The sequence below is a fragment of the Scyliorhinus torazame genome, chromosome 2 (assembly GCF_047496885.1).
Source record: "Scyliorhinus torazame isolate Kashiwa2021f chromosome 2, sScyTor2.1, whole genome shotgun sequence".
NCBI lineage: Eukaryota > Metazoa > Chordata > Chondrichthyes > Carcharhiniformes > Scyliorhinidae > Scyliorhinus > Scyliorhinus torazame.
In genome coordinates this window covers 343971697-343991743 of record NC_092708.1, presented here as the reverse complement: position 1 = coordinate 343991743, position 20047 = coordinate 343971697, and the positions used below count along the sequence as shown (strand labels likewise).

At 45.8% G+C, this 20047-nt stretch overlaps 1 protein-coding gene across 4 annotated transcripts in view; it reads right to left on the bottom strand.

The window, feature by feature from the left end:
* LOC140403055 (serine/threonine-protein phosphatase 2A 56 kDa regulatory subunit gamma isoform) overlaps positions 1-20047 on the bottom strand; it is a 291236-nt gene that overhangs the window by 16994 nt on the left and 254195 nt on the right. For 2 of the 4 annotated variants that reach the window (XM_072490720.1, XM_072490727.1), the window contains 2 exons: positions 6321-6393; positions 3795-3860 (listed from right to left, as the gene is read on the bottom strand). In XM_072490720.1, the coding sequence (XP_072346821.1) occupies positions 3795-3860; positions 6321-6393 (139 nt within the window). The remainder of the gene's footprint in view (positions 1-3794; positions 3861-6320; positions 6394-20047) is intronic. The other 2 variants (XM_072490721.1, XM_072490731.1) reach the window with 1 other exon arrangement.

Genomic DNA, 20047 nt, shown 5'->3' with positions numbered 1-20047 from the left:
CAAACTCTAGTTCTGTTTAACTCAAGGAAAGTGATAGCCTCATCTGGACCAGTAACTTGATGGGTGCTGAATTAACCAATTTCAGTTGGGATTAGTAAAATTATCTCAGCATCACTGGAATATTGAGTTCAGGAAAATCCGCCCTGATTGCTAACAGTGACCCTTACCGAAAAACGTACTCATGTTGATATTGGGTGCAGGTAGGGGCATATTGGTTGCCTTTGAAAAAAATAACACTGGACACATTTGCAAGGAATTACCACTTAAGCAAGGTATTGGAAGCTTGCAAGTCCCCAAAGAACTTTATAACAATGCAAGTAACCATACCCGGGGGAGGAGCAACTGGAGAAATTTGGAGGGGAGAAAAAAGGCTTTGTGAATTAAAAGGGTGGTGAGTAATGCAACAGAGAAAGCTCCAAAAGCTGCCATACTATCTCAAACAAACTTTTGTCATCCTCTATAAAACAAAGTTATTCATCTTGCAGCATATGAACTAAGTACTTTAGATGCCTGAACAACTTTGTTTTCTGCAACATACATACACCAATAGTGCAACATGTGCTGCCTTTCAGGAGGGAAAACTGAAGAGACAATGTGTTACCAGATTACAAATTAATATTAAAATAAAATAAATTTGCACTGAGGATTAATTAATAACGGTTCCTTTTTGGTATACAGCAAGTTATCAACTGTGGTGAATTACTTTCTTTAATACTTGTACTGAATAAAACTGTCCACGCTGGCTTATGCATTCTCATGTTTTTCTCAATTGCATGCATGCACATGCACTGAAGTTGATGATTCAATGCCCAGAGCATCTTCAGTCTATTTTAGATTTAGGTTATGGTTAGATTCTTTGCACTCAATCGCAACCAGAATACCTTTATGTTTTTATTTATTTAAATTTAGAGTACCCAATTATTTTTTTCCCAATTAAGGGGCAATTTAGCATGGCCAATTCACCTACCCAGTGTATGTTTGAGTAAACTCCACACAGACAATGACCCAGGGCTGGATTCGAACCCAGGTCCTCAGCGGCATGCTAACCACTGCGCCACCGTCCTTTATGTTTTTATTATCGATGTACCCAGAACTGGAATTTATCCAAGTCAACTTCTCTTTTCTTTCCTTCCCACTGCATCAGAAATCTATTTTCACATATTCGTAAAGTAAAATCTTAACAAATTAATGTGTGCCCTTGGTTTATGGTGAGGAAATTAAGTGAACAGAACCGGTTTCTCCTTGGTCATCCAGTGTGACAATCCAACATTCCCAGGGCAGGCAGATCACAGACAAGGAGTAGCACTGAAGGCTTCTTCTTCTACTCTGCTCAATCATGTTTCTGAGCCTCAATCACAGTAAACCAACTCCAATTACAGTAGTTTGTTCTCTTTTCAAATGAGCAATTCTATGTAGCATTAAAAAAATAATGGCGAGGCAATCCTTGGTTGTAATTAATATGAAAATCTAGCGACTACACGCATGCAGTTAAATGCAGAAATAAGTTGCTGTCTGAATGCTCCTTGAGAAGCAGCACTCTGCAGCAATCCCACAGAGAGACTCGCTATTGAAACACATGAAACTGTATGAAGTTGACACTTGTGATATATATGCAGTAAACTCAATAGTCAGGATTTGTCTATTCCAGTGTAAGTACAAGTCTAAATGAATACCAAACAACATCTCTGCCAATGAAAATTAACTTTTAGATGGGAGGAATCACATGCCTCCAGTTTTTCATTTGTGTTGGAGATTTAAAATAAAATTAATTTCAAGAACTTTTGGTAGCTTTTTAATTGTCTCTCTCTCTTTCCTGTGCTCAATGACACCCTTAGTTTCCTCTATTCACTTTTTGTACATGATTTACTATTAAATGAACTGGTCAAAACGTATTTTCTGGTTCAGACTTTTCACAGCTCGTTAAGAAATCTTGAATCTGATTAGTAAGGAGATACACATTTGCCTGCTTCACACAGGTTCCAGGTGTGCTGTAGCAGATGCTGTGCCAAGATAGCTTTCTAATCATCGAAAGTTCCAGTGCAAAACAAAAAGCGCGCCTGTGGACAAGTGTGCTGCCCATGTCTCTATGGGATTTCCATTTAATGCCATAAATTAGTGATTTTGCACTGCAGCCTCACATGCATGAGAAACCAAACCAAGGCTAATTCTACAATCTTTAGGTGATAAAGTTGCAAGAATGCATTAACACCCTAACTGGTTAATTAAGAGTTCTTGAACTCTTAAAAGCCGATGTAAATACCAAGGTTTTACCACATGCACCTTGAAGAATATGCATGCACATTAGTTTCTAATTGCTATGGCAAAAAATTGTAGAACTGCATCCTAAAATTGGGTATTGATGGTCAAATTCCACTTTTTGCAATAATCAAGCCTTTTACTTTAACTCCTGGATGGATCTTTAGCATTCCTACACAATGACTACATTAGGCTAAAAAGCAATGGGGTAGTTTTACACAGCCAGCAAAAGCGTGCCAAGACATTAATCAGTTGCAATCTAAATCTAACCTAGATTGTTTTTCCTTTAATAGAATTGTAGCTAAATAGATTACACAACTTGTTTAACTCTACTTTAACATGAACTGATAACCATGTCATAAAGTAATTTAAGTAAAATGTGGTTCTGATCTAATAGAACTCACTAATTCATCTGTACTTTTACATTAAAATACAAACTTTCCCAATTGCAAATGTTCCATTATAGGCATATTTAAATAGATCCACACACAACAATGCCAAATTCTTGTTTAATGTTCAATAATCCTCCCCTGCAAAGCATTAATGTTCAAACTTGCTTGTCCCAGTGACTGAAATTTTACATGGTCTCATTCTGGTCACTCGGGAGTGTTTTCATATATATATATACACAAAATAAGATGCAAGTATTGCAACATAATAATGATTGCAAAACACGCCTTATATCAGCTGATATAAACTGGCATTGATGAAAGTCATGGATACACAAAAACAAGTACATTACAACAGTGAATACACATTTAAGTACTCTATTAGCTGTGAAACTCTCTGGGATGTCTCGAGGTTGTGAAAGGTAATATATAAATGCAAGTTCTTGCTTCCTTTTCTTTTAAATATTCAATACACTAATTGCCTGAAAATACCCTCAAACTGGAACTGGGGAGTAGGCTACTTTTCATTAGGACTCGATTACTCCCATTTACTAATAAATGGTGTACAGCCGATTCCAGTTTTGAAATAATTTGTGCTAAAAATGCATTTAAATAGATTTATCTGGTAAGTAAATTAGGCAACTTTGAATCAACGGGTGCAAACTCTACTTCAAAGGATAAGTTTACCATTTACACGCTCCAGTCACAGAGAATTGCACATCAGGGAATGAAACTGCAAGATGTACTTTCAATCTTTAATTCAGTAATGTTTAGCAAGTGATAAATAGTTAGGAAGCTGTTCAAAAGTAAGTATACAAGGACATGCAATTATCACTAAATTTAAAATCTTCCATTTCATGAAGGATCATGAAATCTGGCAATTACTACATATTCTAAATGGAAAGGTTTATTGTACTGCAATAAATAGAAAAATAATGCAAAAAATTGTGCTGATTCTTTCCATTCAACTTTTTGGACCTTACTACTAGCACTGTAAGTGCCATTAGCAAGAGTTAAAATCTGCATCTAAGCAGATTTTTGTTCCAGATAATTTAACGTTTTATTTGTTCAGTGGGCTACTATTAATCATCACAAAACATTTTTTAAAAAAAAGTTGAAGCTTTGGTGCATTTTGATACAAGTGCCTACCTGTTTTTTGGAGACAGGGCACATGGACAGTTCCCAGGATGGCCAGTTTTGAAAGGAACCCAGTGTCTGATGAAAGGAAGTCACTTATGAAGTTTGGTTAAAATAAAGCATTTTTGAGTTGGAGATATGTCAGTATTTATGGACAAATAACCTCAGGTCAGGCAAAGTGCAGGAAAAAAGCACAATAAATCTTCGGCATTTCCCAACAATGATATTCATTTGATTGAATGGAGTTCAACCTCCACTTCAGATGAACCCTCCTAAACTAATGACAGTATTCTATCTTCCAGAGGGTAAACTGAAACATTGCATCAAATTATTGGTGGTTTAGTTCTGTGGACCTATGCCTGCTAGGTGGAAATTGTAACAAGTCAGTCACTCAATTAGTCTTGACTGTATTACTCAAAGACAAGGAGGAAACTACTGTGCCACTCAATCACTTAAATCGACCTCAAGTAATATGCAAAATCAATTCCACCATTCAAAGTAAGTTTGTGGGGGGCGGAATAAGTGGACCATGGCAGGGAAGGGGAAGTCGGGTGGAGAAGGATTTAAGAAGCCAGAAATCTGCCAGATTATGGGGGAAGGAAAGGCTGAAAACTTGCAGTAAGGAAATATTGTTAGCAATTTACGAGTGGCACCCTTGTTAAATAATCTAACAATGGGGTGGCGTGAGGGGCAGGGGTGGATGTGGTGTAGAAGAGAGAATGGGCGTGCATTCATTGAAATTCACAGCTTGTGGGTCACTGTTAATTTCACTGTCCCAAAAAATTGTAATCCTCCCGGAGGCTTGCTGCATATTTCCCATAATTTCCATTTTAGGATTAGAAAGAAATTTATAATGAACATGCAAAGCGCCAGCAGAAAGGACCGCAAGCCTCAGCGCATCATTAAAGTTAACGGTGTGTGGGGAAAAATAAAAAGTACATTAAATTAACTTAAATTATCTATTTGTGGGCACTGAGATGAAATGTTTTAAACAGTTCTGATGCTTTGTTACTTTGGTAATTTTAGTAAATATGTTGCAGAGCCACCTAGTGCATACACACAGAGCAACTTGAATGATTCAGGAGTTGCCCAGGGTAATGATGTCCACATTACCATTTACAGTATAAAAGGCACACAACTACATATTTTTAAATATACATTCCCATAGAAATTAGGTGACATGGGAGCTTTCAATGCATTTCTAACTGAAATGCTGTGATCTACCAACAATTAAAAGTAAAATGAATTAATAAGGAAAGCTGATAACATCAATCCCGGCTGTAGCGACAATTTTGGGTGGGCGGTACGGGAGGGGCAGATTAAGAATGGGATAAAACTTCTCAACTTCGTGAAGATCAAAGAGAAATGGGAAGCGGAGTTGGGAGGGGAGATCAATTGGGGAGCATGGAGTGAGGCACTGCATAGGGTAAACGGGACCTCCTCATGTGCAAGGATGAGCCTGATACAGTTTAAGGTGGTGCACAGGGTGCATATGACTAGGGCGAGAATGAGTGGGTTCTTTCAGGGGGTAGGAGATGAATGTGAGAGGTGTGGGCAGGGGCCAGCGAATCACACGCACATGTTTTGAAGTGGCGTAAAATTGGGAAGATTCTGGGCAGTAGTGCTCGCAGTCTTAGCCAGGATAGCGGAGGAGGAGGTAGATCCGGATCCTTTAGTGGCGATATTTGGGGTCTCAAAGAAGCCGGAGCTCATGGAGAGGAGGAAGACCGATGTCTTGGCCTTCGCCTGATTGCAAGGTGGTGAAATTTGCTGGAGTGGCGGTCGGCATCGCCACCGGCGGTAGCGGCTTGGTTGAGTGACCTGTACGATGTCCTGCGATTAGCGAAGATAAAAGTATGAGTTAAGGGCTCTTCAGGGGGGTTTTGAGGAAGGGTGGGGGATGTTTGTGACTGTGTTTGAGGGGCTGTTTGTCAGGGGGAGGGGGAGGTGAAAAAGAGGAAAAATCTGTACAGACTGTATAGATGATTGTAGGGAAGCATGTTCCCCGGGGTGTTTGTTCACTGTAACCTGTTTTGATACATGTTTGTAATAAAAATACATTTTAAAAAAACTTCTCACGTTCATCCTGATAATTTTGGGTTTCATAGTTGAACACTGTTGACTTAAAACAACTTGTCCAATTCTGAGAAATCAGGATAGACAGTTGGAATTGAAAACAGTAGATATTACAACGTACCAGAGGCTTTTCACAGTAACTTCATTGCAGTGTTAATGTAAGCCTACTTGTGGCAAAAAAGATTATATTATTATTATTTAAAAAATGGTTTCAAAATCTTTTTAAAAAAGATCAAAATCTACAATCAGATATCAGTACAAGTTTACAAAGTAGATTTCAATTTCTAACATTTACAAAGCAGATCAATCCAATGTCAATTCTATTTCTGAATGATTGAAACCATGTATACTATTTAGTCCGTATACATAAAAGGAGTAAATAATCAGCTTAATATAATCCAAATCCCACCTGTGCTGAAACAAAATAGCTATGTAGGTTGTTTACTGATAATATAAACATACCTGTGGATTTGCTTTGGCTAGATTCTCTATTTTGAGCCATGCCTCTTCACGTTCTTTCAACTTTGCTTTCTCCCTAACCATTACAAAAACAAAAATGAAAGTTTTAAAGCTAAATAAACCAGTTCAATAGTTTGAAATAAAAATCTCAGAAAAAGCAAGGTTGGAGAGTGTTAAAATAGCACTGGCAATTTTAGTGGTATCGCTTCATCTCTATGAAGTGAACCCAACTGTTACTAGTGGATGTGAAAACAATGGAATTAAAGAAGTTTGCAGCACAGGTGGCCATCATGTGGGTCACTGTTTATGCTGGCTCTTTGTTAGAGCAACCCAAAACTGGCTCTTACCTTTCTGTTCTAGTTATTCAATTTTAAACAATGACCTATTCATGACTGCCTCCCCAACCAGAAGAAACGGTCTTTTTCTAGTCACCGTTGAGATCTTTTACAATTACAAAAGCTTTTATTAAGTCTCCCTTTTGCCTCCTCTGCTCAATCTAAAAGATAATCACATATCTTCAGTTTCTGTACGTAACTATAGTTTCCAGATATTGCTGTGATGAATGTACACTGCAAGCACCCTAATGGTTTTAATGTCCTTTAAATACTGTGGCACCCAAACCTGCACATAATATTGACTAACCATTGTTTTACACACATTTATTATCCCTTTACTCTTGTACATCATCATAAAATCCTTACAGTGAGGACTTCCGGTGGCGGTATTGAGTGAGTGGTTGCATATTTGGCAGCTCCCACTCATGGTGGTATTTCTGTCGCTGGAATATTGTAGCAAAAACGTGCAGAAGTGAGAGCGGAAGAGATTGACCCTTACTTTATGGAGCTGTGGCCCAGAGGTGCCCGGGAAAAAGTGAATCAGTTGGTTGATGGGAGTGAGGAGTGGACAACGCATGCGGAGATGGCGGACGGGCAGGGTCTGGCCCTGCCGGCTCAGTGGTCGATGGACCAGTTGGTGAGCTTCCAGAATGAGAGGTTCACCCAACAGCCGAAGGAAAATTCGGAAGACCTGGCCCAGGAGGCAGACTCGATCAGAGCGGTGGTTGACCGCATGGAGACGAGACTGGCAGCCCAGGGACAGGCAATCCAGAGGTTGGAGGAGCTGGCAGGGGAGCATGAGGAACAGTCCACCTCGATGGCAGCAGAGATTGGGCTGATGCGTGAAGAGCAGAAGCGACTGCTGGAGAAAGAGGACCTGGAGAACCGTTCTCGGAGGCAAACATCTGGATTGTGGGTCTGCCGGAGGGAATCGTTGGATCGGATGCGGGTGCGTATATTGGGAAGATGATGGAGAAGCTGCTTGAGGAAGGTGCGTTTGACCGGCCGTTGGAGGTGGATCGGGCCCACAGGGCACTGATGCGCAAACCCCAGGGGGGCGAGCCGCCGAGGGCGATAGTGGTGCGATTGCATCGGTTCCTGGACAAGGAGCGCAACATGAGGTGGGCCAGGCAGACGAGGCGATGCACCTGAGAAGGCATCTAGATTCGGGTGTACCAAGACCTGGGAGCGAAGCTCACGAAGAGGAGGGCGAGCTTTAATAAGGTCAAATCGGCTCTGGACAAGAAGGGTGCAAAGTTTGGTTCATTGTACCCGGCTCGCCTATGGGTGACCTATAGGGGCCGGGAGCTGTACTTTGGCTTGGCGGAGGGGGCAGCGGACTTCATGAAAGAGAATGGACTGGCAGGGGAAGGAGGACCTTGAATTGATTGAGGAGAACTGAACTATGCTGTGAAAAAATTTGGGTTTTGTTGTTTGGGTTTCTTTGGTTTTTGGTTCTGTTTGGGGTTAGGCTGGTTTACAGTGCTTTGTTAAGGGATGAGGAGTGGGTCTCTGTGTTCGGACCTTTGGAGGGATTGCTTGTTTTTACTTCTTGCCTTTGTTTTGACTGTTTGCACGAAGTGCGAGGGAGGGGAATCAGTTGGGGGGGGGGGGGGGGGGTAGTGGGGGCTAGCTGGGCGGGCTAGTACATGGAAGCAAAGTGGGGGGCGAGCTGAAGATCGACGTTTGAGGGGGGGGGGGGGAAAAGAGAGAGAAGAGGTTATATTGTTGACGGGGAGGGGACTTTTAAAGTGGAGGAGGATTGATGACGGTAGCTGCCCGAGGACAGGTCAGGGGCCACAGACTGGCATAGGAAAGGTTATGGTTGATTGGCAGGGGAGGAGGGGCAGGGTGCCCCCTGACCAGGCTGGTCAAGTGGAGCGTTCGGGGGCTGAATGGGCCAGTCAAAAGGGCACTTGAGGCAACTTAAGGTGGACGTGGCTACCTTGCAGGATACACATCTGAAGGTGGGATTAGGTTAAGGAAGGGATGGGTTGGACAAGTGTTCCATTCAGGGTTAGACTTTAAAACAAGAGGGGAGACGATCTTGGTTAATAAGCGGGTGGCATTCGAATGTGGTGAATATAGAAGCGGTAGGTAGATATGTTCTGATTAGTGAGAAGGTGGAGGGAATGGCCGTGGTATTGATAAATATATATGCATCGAACTGGGATGACGTTGAGTTTGTTAAGACGGGTACTGGGGCAGATGCCGGACCTAGATTCACATCGACTGATTATGGGGGGAGATTTCAATACGGTCCTGGATCCAAGGCTGGACCGGTCGCGTTCTAGGTTTGGGAAGGTACCAGCTTTGGCAAAGGAGCTTCGTTGTTCATGGAGCGTGATCCGTGGAGATTTGGGAGACCGAGGAGGAAGGTTTTTTTGTTCTACTCCCACGTGCATAAGGTGTATTCCCGGATAGACTTTTTTTGCTATGGATAAACCGCTGCTGGCCGAGGTGGTAGATGCTGAATATTCAGAAATAGTGGTGTCAGACCACGCCCCGCACTGGGTGGACTTGCAAGTCAGCAAAGGAAAGGCTCAGCACCCACAGTGGAGGTTCGATGTGGGACTGTTAGCGTAGGTGTGAGAGCGGGTGAAGTTTTGGCGGGGGTGGTTTGGGAGGCACTGAAAGCAGTTATTAGGGGGGAATTCATCTCAATTTGGGCCCATAAGGAGAAGGCTGAGCAGACGGAGTTGGACAGATTGGTAGGCGAAATTTTACAGGTGGACGGGAGGTACCCGGAGTCTCCGGATGACGGGCTTTTGAAGGAGCGTCAGAGACTGGAATTTATGTTCCTGTCCACAGGTAAGGTGGAGGGACAGCAGAGGAGGGTAAAGGGGGCGGTGTCTGAATACGGGGAAAAAGCCATCAGGGTTTGTTAAGGGACGACACCTGACACCCAACATTAGGCGGCTCCGAAATGTAATAATGATGCCTGCGGAGAGGCACGAGGTCGAGGTGGTGGTGGTCATGGATGCAGGCCTTTGATCGGGTAGAGTGGAAGAATTTGTGGGATGCCCTTGCAAGGTTTGGGTTTGGGCAGGGATTTGTGGATTGGGTCCGGTTGCTATATCAGGCACCAGCGAATGCAAGGACAAACCGGGTTCGATCAGAATATTTTAGTCTGTGTCGGGTGACAAGACAGGGGCGTCCACTCTTCCCACTACTGTTTGCCCTGGCCATAGAGCCTTTAGCAGTGGTGCTGAGAGCATCAAACATTTGGCGGGGGAGAGGGGGGGGGGGGGGGGGGGGGGGGAACATAGGGTCTTACTCTTTGCGGACGATTTGCTCCTTTATATATGGGGGGAATTGCAGGAATTATGGGGATATTGGAGGAATTTGGTCAGTTCTCAGGTTACAAACTGAATATGGGCAAGAGTGAGGTTTTTGTGATCCAGGCAAGGAGGCAGGAGAGGAGACTGAGGGAGATGCTGTTCAAAGTGGTGGGAGGGAGTTTTAGGTATCTTGGGATTCAAGTGGCAAGGGACTGGGGTCAGCTTCATAAACTAAATTTTGGCAGGTTGATTGAACAAATGAAAAGGGGACTTCCGTCGGTGGGACGTGCTCCCGCTGTCATTGGTGGGGAGGGTACAGACTGTGAAAATGACAGTCCTCCCGAGATTGCTGTTCGTGTTTCAGTGTCTTCCAATCTTCATCCCCAAGCCATATTTTAGGAAGATGAATGCGGCAACCTAGAGTTTCATATGGCCGGGAAAGCCCGAGGGGTTAGAAGGTCCTTCTTGAGCGGGGGCGCAGGGAGGGGGGCTTGGCCCTTCCGAACTTTATTAATTTTCAAGATCTCACTCTGCTGCACAAGATGTTACTTTTGTGCTTGCTTATATTTGAAAATACTAAAGACCAGGAGTTATGCATCTGAATGGTTCAAGAAGGGTGTGAGGGAGAAAAGGTGGGACAAGCAAGTCTAGAAGGGGTATGGAGATGGTGTGTAATATTTTAAAAAGAGCCTTATTGGAAACTTCTATGGAACCGCCTACAAAAATAACAGCTTCTACATGCATTATAATGTTTTTGTAAGGTCCCAGCTGATAGGAAAACCACAAATGAGATACCTCTGTCCAAGAAATGAGAGACAGAAAGCAGGAAAGTATAAGCCAGTAAGATAATGTATTTAATTGGGAAAATGCTAGGATCATTATTAAAGTAGTAGTAGGACTTTCTGGCAGAGTCAGCATGGTTTGTGAACAGTTTTTTGAGGATGCAACAAGCAGGGTGGATAAAAGGCACCAGATGTGGTGTATTCAGATTTCCAAAGGCAGCTGATAAGGTGCCAAATAAAAGGTCACGGGCATTTGGTGTTAGGGGTAACATTCTAGTATGGATATGGCCTAGCCAGCCAACAGGTGTTATGATCAGGCACTTTTTACAACTAGATTTTCTTGGAGTTAAAGGAAAGAGCAAGTTTATTAGTTACCAAAAGCCCCCCCCCCCGGAAAAATAATAATGCACAAAAATAGGGTGAGGGATTATGTGATGTGAGCGTGCGAGCAATTGCATTTTTGCAATCTCCAGCTCTGTTCATCTTTTAATCTGTCTTTTGGTCTTTCTACACATTTTCTGTTGTCTTTTCTTGGTTTATATAGTGTAACTCCGAGAATTGTTGTTCAGTGTTTTTGCATGGTAGTGCAGAGTTAGAATGTTCAGATCCTTGCTTAGACATATAACTTACAGTGCAGAAGGAGGCCATTCGGCTCATAGAGTCTGCACCGGCCCTTGGAAAGAGCACCCTACCCAAGCCCCCCCCCCCCTATCCACGTAACCCAGTAACCCCACCTAACTGTTTTGGACACTAAATGCAATTTAGCGTGCCCAATCCACCCAAGGAAACCGGAGCACCCAGAGGAAATCTACAGACATGGAGAGAACGTGCAGACTCCGCATAGACAGTTACCCAAGCCAAGAATCGAACCTGGAGCTGTGAAGCAACTGTGCTACCGTGCCGCCGTTGCTCGTTTGTGGCAGTTGAAAGGAGTTGGGTCCTGCCTTTAGTGGCACAGTTGCATTTGAATGGGCTCCCACCCTGACCGTGCGATGTGCATCGACGGATGATAGCTGCCTACGAAGATGCTGTTCTGGCTGACTTGGGTGCATATCAAGGTCCAACTAGTTGCGAGGTGTTTTAATGGAAAAGCATTTCTAATGGAGGTGCATAAGGTTCTTGCAACAGAGAGCGACACACACAGACAGCGAGAGGGACAGCGAGCGAGCGAGCGAGCGAGCGAGCGAGCGAGAGAGAGAGAGAGAGAGAGAGAGAGAGAGAGAGAGAGAGAGAGAGAGAGAGAGAGAGAGAGAGAGAGAGAGAGAGAGAGAGAGAGAGAGAGAGAGAGAGAGAGAGAGAGAGAGAGAGAGAGAGAGAGAGAGAGGTGTCGGTCATGAGATGTTGGAGGTGGCCAAACCTGCTGATTCTTCCCCTTGGCTGGAGGCTAGGTTGTGACCGCCTGGGTTCAGGTGAGATGGCATGGTGGAAGCAATGGCGTCTCATGCTTCGATCCGTTGGGAGTCCTGGAGAGATCCTGATGAGTGCTCATTGATCTTGATCCCGTCTCATCCTTTTCTTGGCTTTATTAGTGCGCCAGTGAAGAAGTCACTGGGGCAGTATGGTAGCACAGTGGTTAGTAAGTTGATTCACAGCTCCAGGGTCCCAGGTTCGATTCCCGCTTGGGCCACGGTCTGTGCGGAGGCTGCATATTCTCCCCGTGTCTGCGTGGGTTTCCTCCGGGTGCTCCGGTTTCCTCCCACAGTCCAAAGATGTGCGGGTTAGGTGGATTGGCCATGGTAAATTGTCCTTGGGTGTGCAAAACAGGTTAGGTGGGGTTACTGGGATAGGGTGTAGGTGTGTGCTTGGGTAGGGTGCTTTTCCAAGGGCTGGTGGGTGCTTTACCAAGGGCTGGTGCAGACCCGATGGACCGAATGGCCTCCTTCGGCACTGCAAATTCTATGAAACTATGAAACCCTTTATCCTGAGGACTACCACGCATTTTTGCATCCCAGCTATTATCCTGGATTTTGCTCCCTGTTCATCATGTTGGTGTCTGCTGGATGTTGTCAATTCTACAGGGAAGTGAATAATATGGATGTGATGGCCTGTACCGTTGATGATTATCCAGATTTAACAAGTTCATATCATGTTAAGCCGAATGCTGAATACTTAATTTGTGCAATCTTGATTCTTTATCCTAAATGTATTTGGGCCTTGTCTGACAATCCTTGTGGTGGAGGGAGGGGGCTACTTTTTGCTCTTTCCCCTTCGTGTTCAGAAGGAAGATGAGCAGAGCCAGGAGGTGGAGTTTTGGAGTTGCTAGGGTTAGTTTGTCCTCACTGTGATCGAGGAACGTCCCCCAGTTAGAGCTAACCAGTTTCTCTTTCTTTTCTTTTAAATTGGATTCAAAGCATCCATAATTTTTTCTTTTTAGGCCCAGGCAGACTGCATATTATCCCAGACTTGGGAGTCCTTGTTCAAGATTCTCTCAAGGTCAATGTGCAGGTTCAGTCGGCAGTTAGGAAGGTAAATGCAATGTTTGCATTCATGTCGAGACGGCTAGATTACAAGACCAGGGATGTACTTCTGAGGCTGTTTAAGGTTCTGGTCAGACCCCACTTGGAGTATTGTGAGCAGTTTTGGGCCCTGTTTCGAAGGAAAGATGTGCTGGCCTTGGAAAGGGTCCAGAGGAGGTTCACAAGAATGATCACTGGAATGACGAGCTTGTTGTGTGAGGAACGGTTGAGGACTCTGGGTCTGTACTCGTTGGAGTTTAGAAGGACGAGGGGGGGGATCTTATTGAAACTTACAGGATACTGCGAGACCTGGATAGAGTGGATGTTTCCACTTGTCGGAAAAACTAGAACCAGAGGCCACAATCTCAGACTAAAGGAACGATCCTTCAAAACAGAGATGAGAAGGAATTTCTTCAGCCAGAGGGTGGTGAATCTGTGGAACTCTTTGCCGCAGAAGGCTGAGGGGCGAAATCACTGAGTGTCTTTAAGACAGAGGTAGATATGTTCTTGATTAATAAGGAGATTAATAATTTGTTCCTTTGTCTTATGGTCTTGTCCTGAGGACTTGGTTTTATTTGACTCTTCCCTTCGGCCGAGTGTATTCTCCCGATATGGGTCTCCCCCTCTGGCTGTTTTTGTTGCTGTTTGAGCTTCATTGAGGATGAATGTGATCTTGCGTACCCGTTATATGGTATTTTCTGGCTGGGTGGGTGTCCCCTCCATGGGGAGCAGGGAACTCCTTTTTGCCCCTTCTCCTATCCAGGTGGGTGTGCCTGGTGTTGGCTTGGCTTGACCTGGTAGAGTTGTCTGGGGTCCATGAGCGTCAAGCAGGGGGAGAAAGAGAACCAGCTTCGTTCCCAGGATTCCCACGATGTGGCTTTCTTGACGGTTCTTCTGCCTCGATGCTGGGGTCCCCCATTGGCTTGGGTCAATTTGTATGTCCTTTCTTGTTGGGTGAGGAAGAGGAGTGCCGTGATCCGATAAAGGACTGGGTTGGTGCAACTTTGGTAGGGTGTAAAGGATGGGGCTACATAGAAGTTCCTGTGGTTAGGTTCTTCGGAGTTTCCCTTTGTGAAGGTGCTAGGACTGGCACAGTGGTCAATATTGTGTCTCCATGGAATGGGGGTGCACGATTTCAGGATGCCTGTAGGGGGAGCGTGGTGTGGCTGGATCTGGCAACTGTGTGAGCAATGACTTTGGGATGGATCGAGTGTTGTACCCAAGAGTTATTTCCCCGCGAGAGTGAGGCCCCTCCGTAGCTCAACTGGCAAACTCTTGTGCATTTTGGAATGCCTTGGGTGGTAACTCGGGTAGGTTGGTTATCTGAATGATTAGTTCTGGTAGCTCTTGCTCCTTCTTTACATCGTTTTTCTTCCTTCTGTCACTGAAGGTGTGGCTTCCATGGTGTCCCTCACTTTGTACTTAGTTACTGGTGGTTAAGGTGGCGATCTCAGTGCTATAGTTAAATCAGTGGGCTCATTTGATAAGTGGCCTTATGGTAGCTTTATCCCTTTTTCCTGAGTGGCCAGGTTGTTGGAGTAAGTTCCCTGGTACTGGAGAGAGGTGAGCTGCTGCCCACCCCTTTCGGAGGTTGCTCTGACAGACCTCTCCTCGATGGGTAAAAGCAAATTACTGTGGATGCTGGAATCTGAAACAAAGAGAAAATGCTGGAAAATCTCAGCAGGTCTGGCAGCATCTGTAAGGAGAGAAAAGAAGCTAACGTCGAGTCCAGATGACCCTTTATCAAAGCTGGGGACTCTCCTCTGTGGGACTGTGTTCCCCCATTCCAGCAGGAATCTGATACACTTCTTGAGTTTGGGTCTCATGGGTATTCTGATGTACCCCCGAGGGGCTGTACTGTTGCTTGATGGTCCATTGGCCTGTTTTTCCCTCGGGCCTGGGACCCAGTGGATAAGGTTCGGTAGCTTGTGTCTTTGCTCTTCTCTTAATTTTCTATAGGAGACCCTGTGTTTGAGGTCTGAGGTTTCCTTGGACTTGTGGTACCTGGTACTCTCCTAGTTATATGATGGTTGTCTGCGCTTTCCTGAAAGGGAATTTGACTGCGTTGTGGATGTCAATGTAATTCTCCCTCAGCTCTGTGGTTCTCGGGATTTTTTAAAATTCCTGTTACTTTTTTAAGCTATGGGTATGATATAACTCTGGGCTGTTGACCGTATCCTGCTTTACTGCAGAAGGATCTTGCACCTGTAGAATGAACACATTGGGGAGTTTTGTCTCAGACTCATCTGGTCTTAGTTGTTCCTCTGTTTGCAATGAGTTTTGTTATGTGCTATACCTTTTTTGCACTGATACTTATGGCTTTTTTCTCTTTTTGTTTTGATGCAATAATTGTAAAAACGGAAAACCTCAATAAAATACATTTTAAAAACGGCAAGGTGGTACTTTGAGAGAGAGAGAGAGAGAGAGAGACAGAGACACCGACTCTGCAGGGATGACTAAAGACTCGTCTTGATTCTTGTTTTGGTCTCTGCCAAACCCACTGGTCCTCGGCCTGTTTCAACATGGGAATTCAATTGGCACGTCTTGTATCCAAAGTCCATTTTGCTTTCACCTCAGAAACGTTGATACACTGAGATGTAAATTAATAGAGATGGTCTTTTGGATGTCTGATAAGATGTCGGAAAGCATTTCCACGGTCTTCCCAAACACAAAAGATTGAATTTCAGCCTTTTGCATTTCTACCTTTCTTTCAAGTGTTGTGGAGATGCCAGCGTTGGACTGGGGTGAGCACAGTAAGAAGTCTCACAACACCAGATTGAAGTCCAACAGGTTTGTTTCGAATCACTAGCTTTCGGAGCACTGCTCCTTCCTCAGGTGAATGAAGAGGTAGGTTCCAGAAACATATGTACATACAGGTTCAAACGGAGCAACTGGAGAGAGGGATAATCACAGATTAAAGAGGTGTGAATTGTCTCAAGCCAGCACAGTTGGTAGGATTTCGCAAGCCCAGGCCGGATGGTGGGGGGGTGACTGTAATGCGACATGAATCCCAGGTCCCGGTTGAGGCCGTACTCATTGATGGACCATCAATTCACATGAGTCGAGTTGGAGAAGAGAACAGTGGTTTTATTAAGCTAGGAAGTATGCCAGCCTGCTGCTGCTCCCGCACTGAGAGGTGACCACAGGTCTGCCAATTATATACCTCCCCCAAGGGGCAGAGCCACAGGCGCAGCCAACAGAAGCATCAACACAACAACAGTAAGTAACAGTGAATAAGAACAACAGTGAACATATATACAGTGGTGGATAACAGTAGGACGAATAACGGTAAATATATATATATATCCACTCATGTGTGCGGAACTTGGCTATAATTTTTTCTCGGCGATTCTGCGTTGTCGCGCGTCCTGAAGGCCACCTTGGAGAACGCTGACCCGGAGATCAGAGGCTGAATGCCCTTGACTGCTGAAGTGTTCCCCAACTGGAAGGGAACATTCCTGCCTGGCGATTGTCGTGCGATGTCCGTTCATCCGTTGTTGCAGTGTTTGCATGGTCTCGCCAATGTACCAAGCTCGGGATATCCTTTCCTGCAGCGTCTGAGGTAGACAACGTTGGCCGAGTCGCACGAGTAGTACCACAAGTGTTCTCACTGGCTGCCTCCTTCTTTCTAAGCTGCTGTGCAAGCATTCTGCTGGCCTTCTCTCCATGCTTATAAATCGCCCCCCTCGCCTTTCTCAGCTGCTCCACCGTCCTTCCTGTGGTTAACAAGCTGAACTCCGCCTGTAGCCTCCGCCGTCAACTTAAAAGCCCTGCCACTGGGGTCTCCGCATACCTCCTGTCGACCTGTAGTATCTCCTTTACCAGTCGGTCAGTCTCTGTCCTGTCTACCTTCTCCCTGTGGGCCCGTGTCGAGATCAGCTCCCCTCTAACCACCGCCTTCAATGCTTCCCAGACCACCGCTGCCTAAATTTCCCGTGTCACTGACCTCCAGGTATTTCTGAATACATTTCCTCAACCGCCCGCACACCCCCTCGTCCGCTAAAAGCCCCACGTCTAACCTCCAGTGTGGGCGCTGAATACTGTCTTTACTAACCTGTAGGTCAACCCAGTGCAGGGCATGGTCTGAGATTGTGATCGCCGAGTACCCAGTGTCCACCACCCCTGTCAGTAGAGCCCTGCTCAGAATAAAGAAATCGAGCCGGGAGTACACTTTATGCACTTGTGAGTAGAAGAACTCCTTTACTCTTGGCTGCCCAAATCTCCATGGGTCCACCCCCCCTTCTGCTCCATGAACCCTTTTAGCTCCTTAGCCATTGCTGGCACCCTGCCCGTTTTTGAGCTTGACTGGTCTATACCAGGGTCAATAACTGTATTGAAGTCCCCTCCCAGGACCAGTTTATGCGAATCCAGGTCTGGTATCTTCCCAAGCATCCTCTTTATAAACTCCACATCGTCCCAGTTTGGCGGGTATACATTTACTAGTACCACCTGCACCCCTTCCAATTTCCCACTGACCATAATGTACCGGCCTCCCCCATCCGAAACTATTCTTCCCGCCTCAAACACCACTCGCTTGATGATCAGGATTGCGACCCCTCTGGTCTTCGAGTCCAGTCCCGAGTCAAAAACCTGTCCGACCCAACCTTTCCTTAGTATAATCTGGTCAGCTACTCTAAGGTCCGCCTTCAGTCCTCTCAAATGCGCGAACACGCGTGCCCTCTTGACCGGCCCATTGAGCCCTCTTACATTACAGGTGATGTGTCTAGTTGGGGGGCCTCATCGCACCCCCTCTTCGCCGATCAGCCATCCCCTCTCTTGGGTCAGTCGCTAGCCCGCGCCTCCATCCCCCCACCCCCCCCCCACCCCCCAGGCAGCCTCCACCCCCACCCCCCCCCCGACCTCCTCACTGTCCCTCAGCAAAAGTCCCTCCCTCGTCAGCAGAACATTCCCCCCCCCCCCCCCGCTCCCCTTAGTAACAGCACAAAATAAATCAACCCCTTTGATAAGCCGAACATCTGCTCACCCCCACTACGCTTCTGTTAGCTAGCCCGCCCAGCTAGTTTGGTGGCCCTCGCCCCTGGCTCCAGACAATCTCCCACCGATTGTCTCCACCCCCCCCCCACTCATACATACATATTCAAATGAAAAACAATCCCAACACAATTGTCCGACTGAGGGAAAAAACACAAAAAATCAAGCTAAAGATCCAGCATCTGAACAAACACACCTCCACCCCCCAACAGTGCAAGTGCAAATTTTACCTCACTCAGCTCTGCAGCTGGCCCCAGATCCAAACAGCAGGCATAACAAATAACGTACGAAAAAGCAGGAAACAAGAAACTTTTTTTTTTGAAAAACATAAACACTACAACAAAATTCAAAGTTCTCAGTCTGACACCAATCCGTTCCTTTTCGTGAAATCCAGCGCTTCCTCAGGCGGCTCGAAGTAGAAATGTTGCTCCTAGTGTGTGACCCAGAGGCGGGCCACATACAACAGCCTGAACTTCACCTTTTTCTTGAAAAGGGTCGACCTGACCTGGTTAAACCCCGCTCCTCTCCTGGCCACCTCCGCACTCAGGTCTTGATAGATCCGCAGGATACGGTTGTCCCATTTGCAGCTCCGTGTCTGCTTGGCCCACTGTAAAACGCGCTCCTTATCCAGATATCTGTGGAATCTCACCACCATTGCCCTCGGGGGGGGGGGGGGGGGGGGGGGGGGGGGGGCGGCGCTCCCATTCGCAGCTTCCTCGCAAGCGCTCTGTGAGCCCTGTCCACCTCCCAAGGGTCGGGGCAATGTCCCATCCCCAGCAGCTTCTCAAACATGGCCGCTACGTATGACCCAGCGTCCGCTCCTTCGGATCCCTCCGGGAGCCCAACGATCCTCAAGCTCTGCCAACGGGACCTGTTCTCCAGGTCTTCCACCTTCTCCAGGAGCCTTTTCTGCTGGTCTCTTAGTATCCCCACCGCCAACGCCGTTTGACGTTAGAACATAACAGCGCAGTACAGGCCCTTCGGCCCTCGATGTTGCGCCGACCTGTGGAACCACTCTAAAGCCCATCTACACTATTCCCTTATCGTCCATATGTCTATCCAATGACCATTTGAATGCCCTTAATGTTGGCGAGTCCACTACTGTTGCAGGCAGGGCATTCCACGCCCCTACTACTCTCGGAGTAAAGAACCTACCTCTGACATCTGTCCTATATCTATCTCGCCTCAATTTAAAGCTATGCCCCCTTGTGCTAGACATCACCATCCGAGGAAAAAGGCTCTCACATTCCACCCTATCTAATCCTCTGATCATCTTGTATGACTCAATTAAGTCACCTCTTAACCTTCTTCTCTCTATCAAAAACAGCCTCAAGTCCCTCAGCCTTTCCTCATAAGATCTTCCCTCCATACCAGGCAACATTCTGGTAAATCTCCTCTGCACCCTTTCCAATGCTTCCACATCCTTCCTATAATGCGACGACCAGAATTGCACGCAATACTCCAAATGCGGCCGCACCAGAGTTTTGTACAGCTGCAACATGACCTCATGGCTCCGAAACTCAATCCCTCGACCAATAAAAGCTAACACACCGTACGCCTTCTTAACAACCCTCTCAACCTGGGTGGCAACTTTCAGGGATCTATGTACATGGACACCGAGATCTCTCTGCTCATCCACACTGCCAAGAATCTTACCATTAGCCCAGTACTCTGTCTTCCTGTTATTCCTTCCAAAATGAATCACCTCACACTTTTCTGCATTAAGCTCCATTTTGCCACCTCTCAGCCTAGCTCTGCAGCTTATCTATGTCCCTCTGTAACTTGTAACATCCTTCCGCACTGTCCACAACTCCACCGACTTTAGGGTCATCTGCAAATTTACTCACCCGTCCTTCTACGCCCTCCTCCAGGCCATTTATAAAA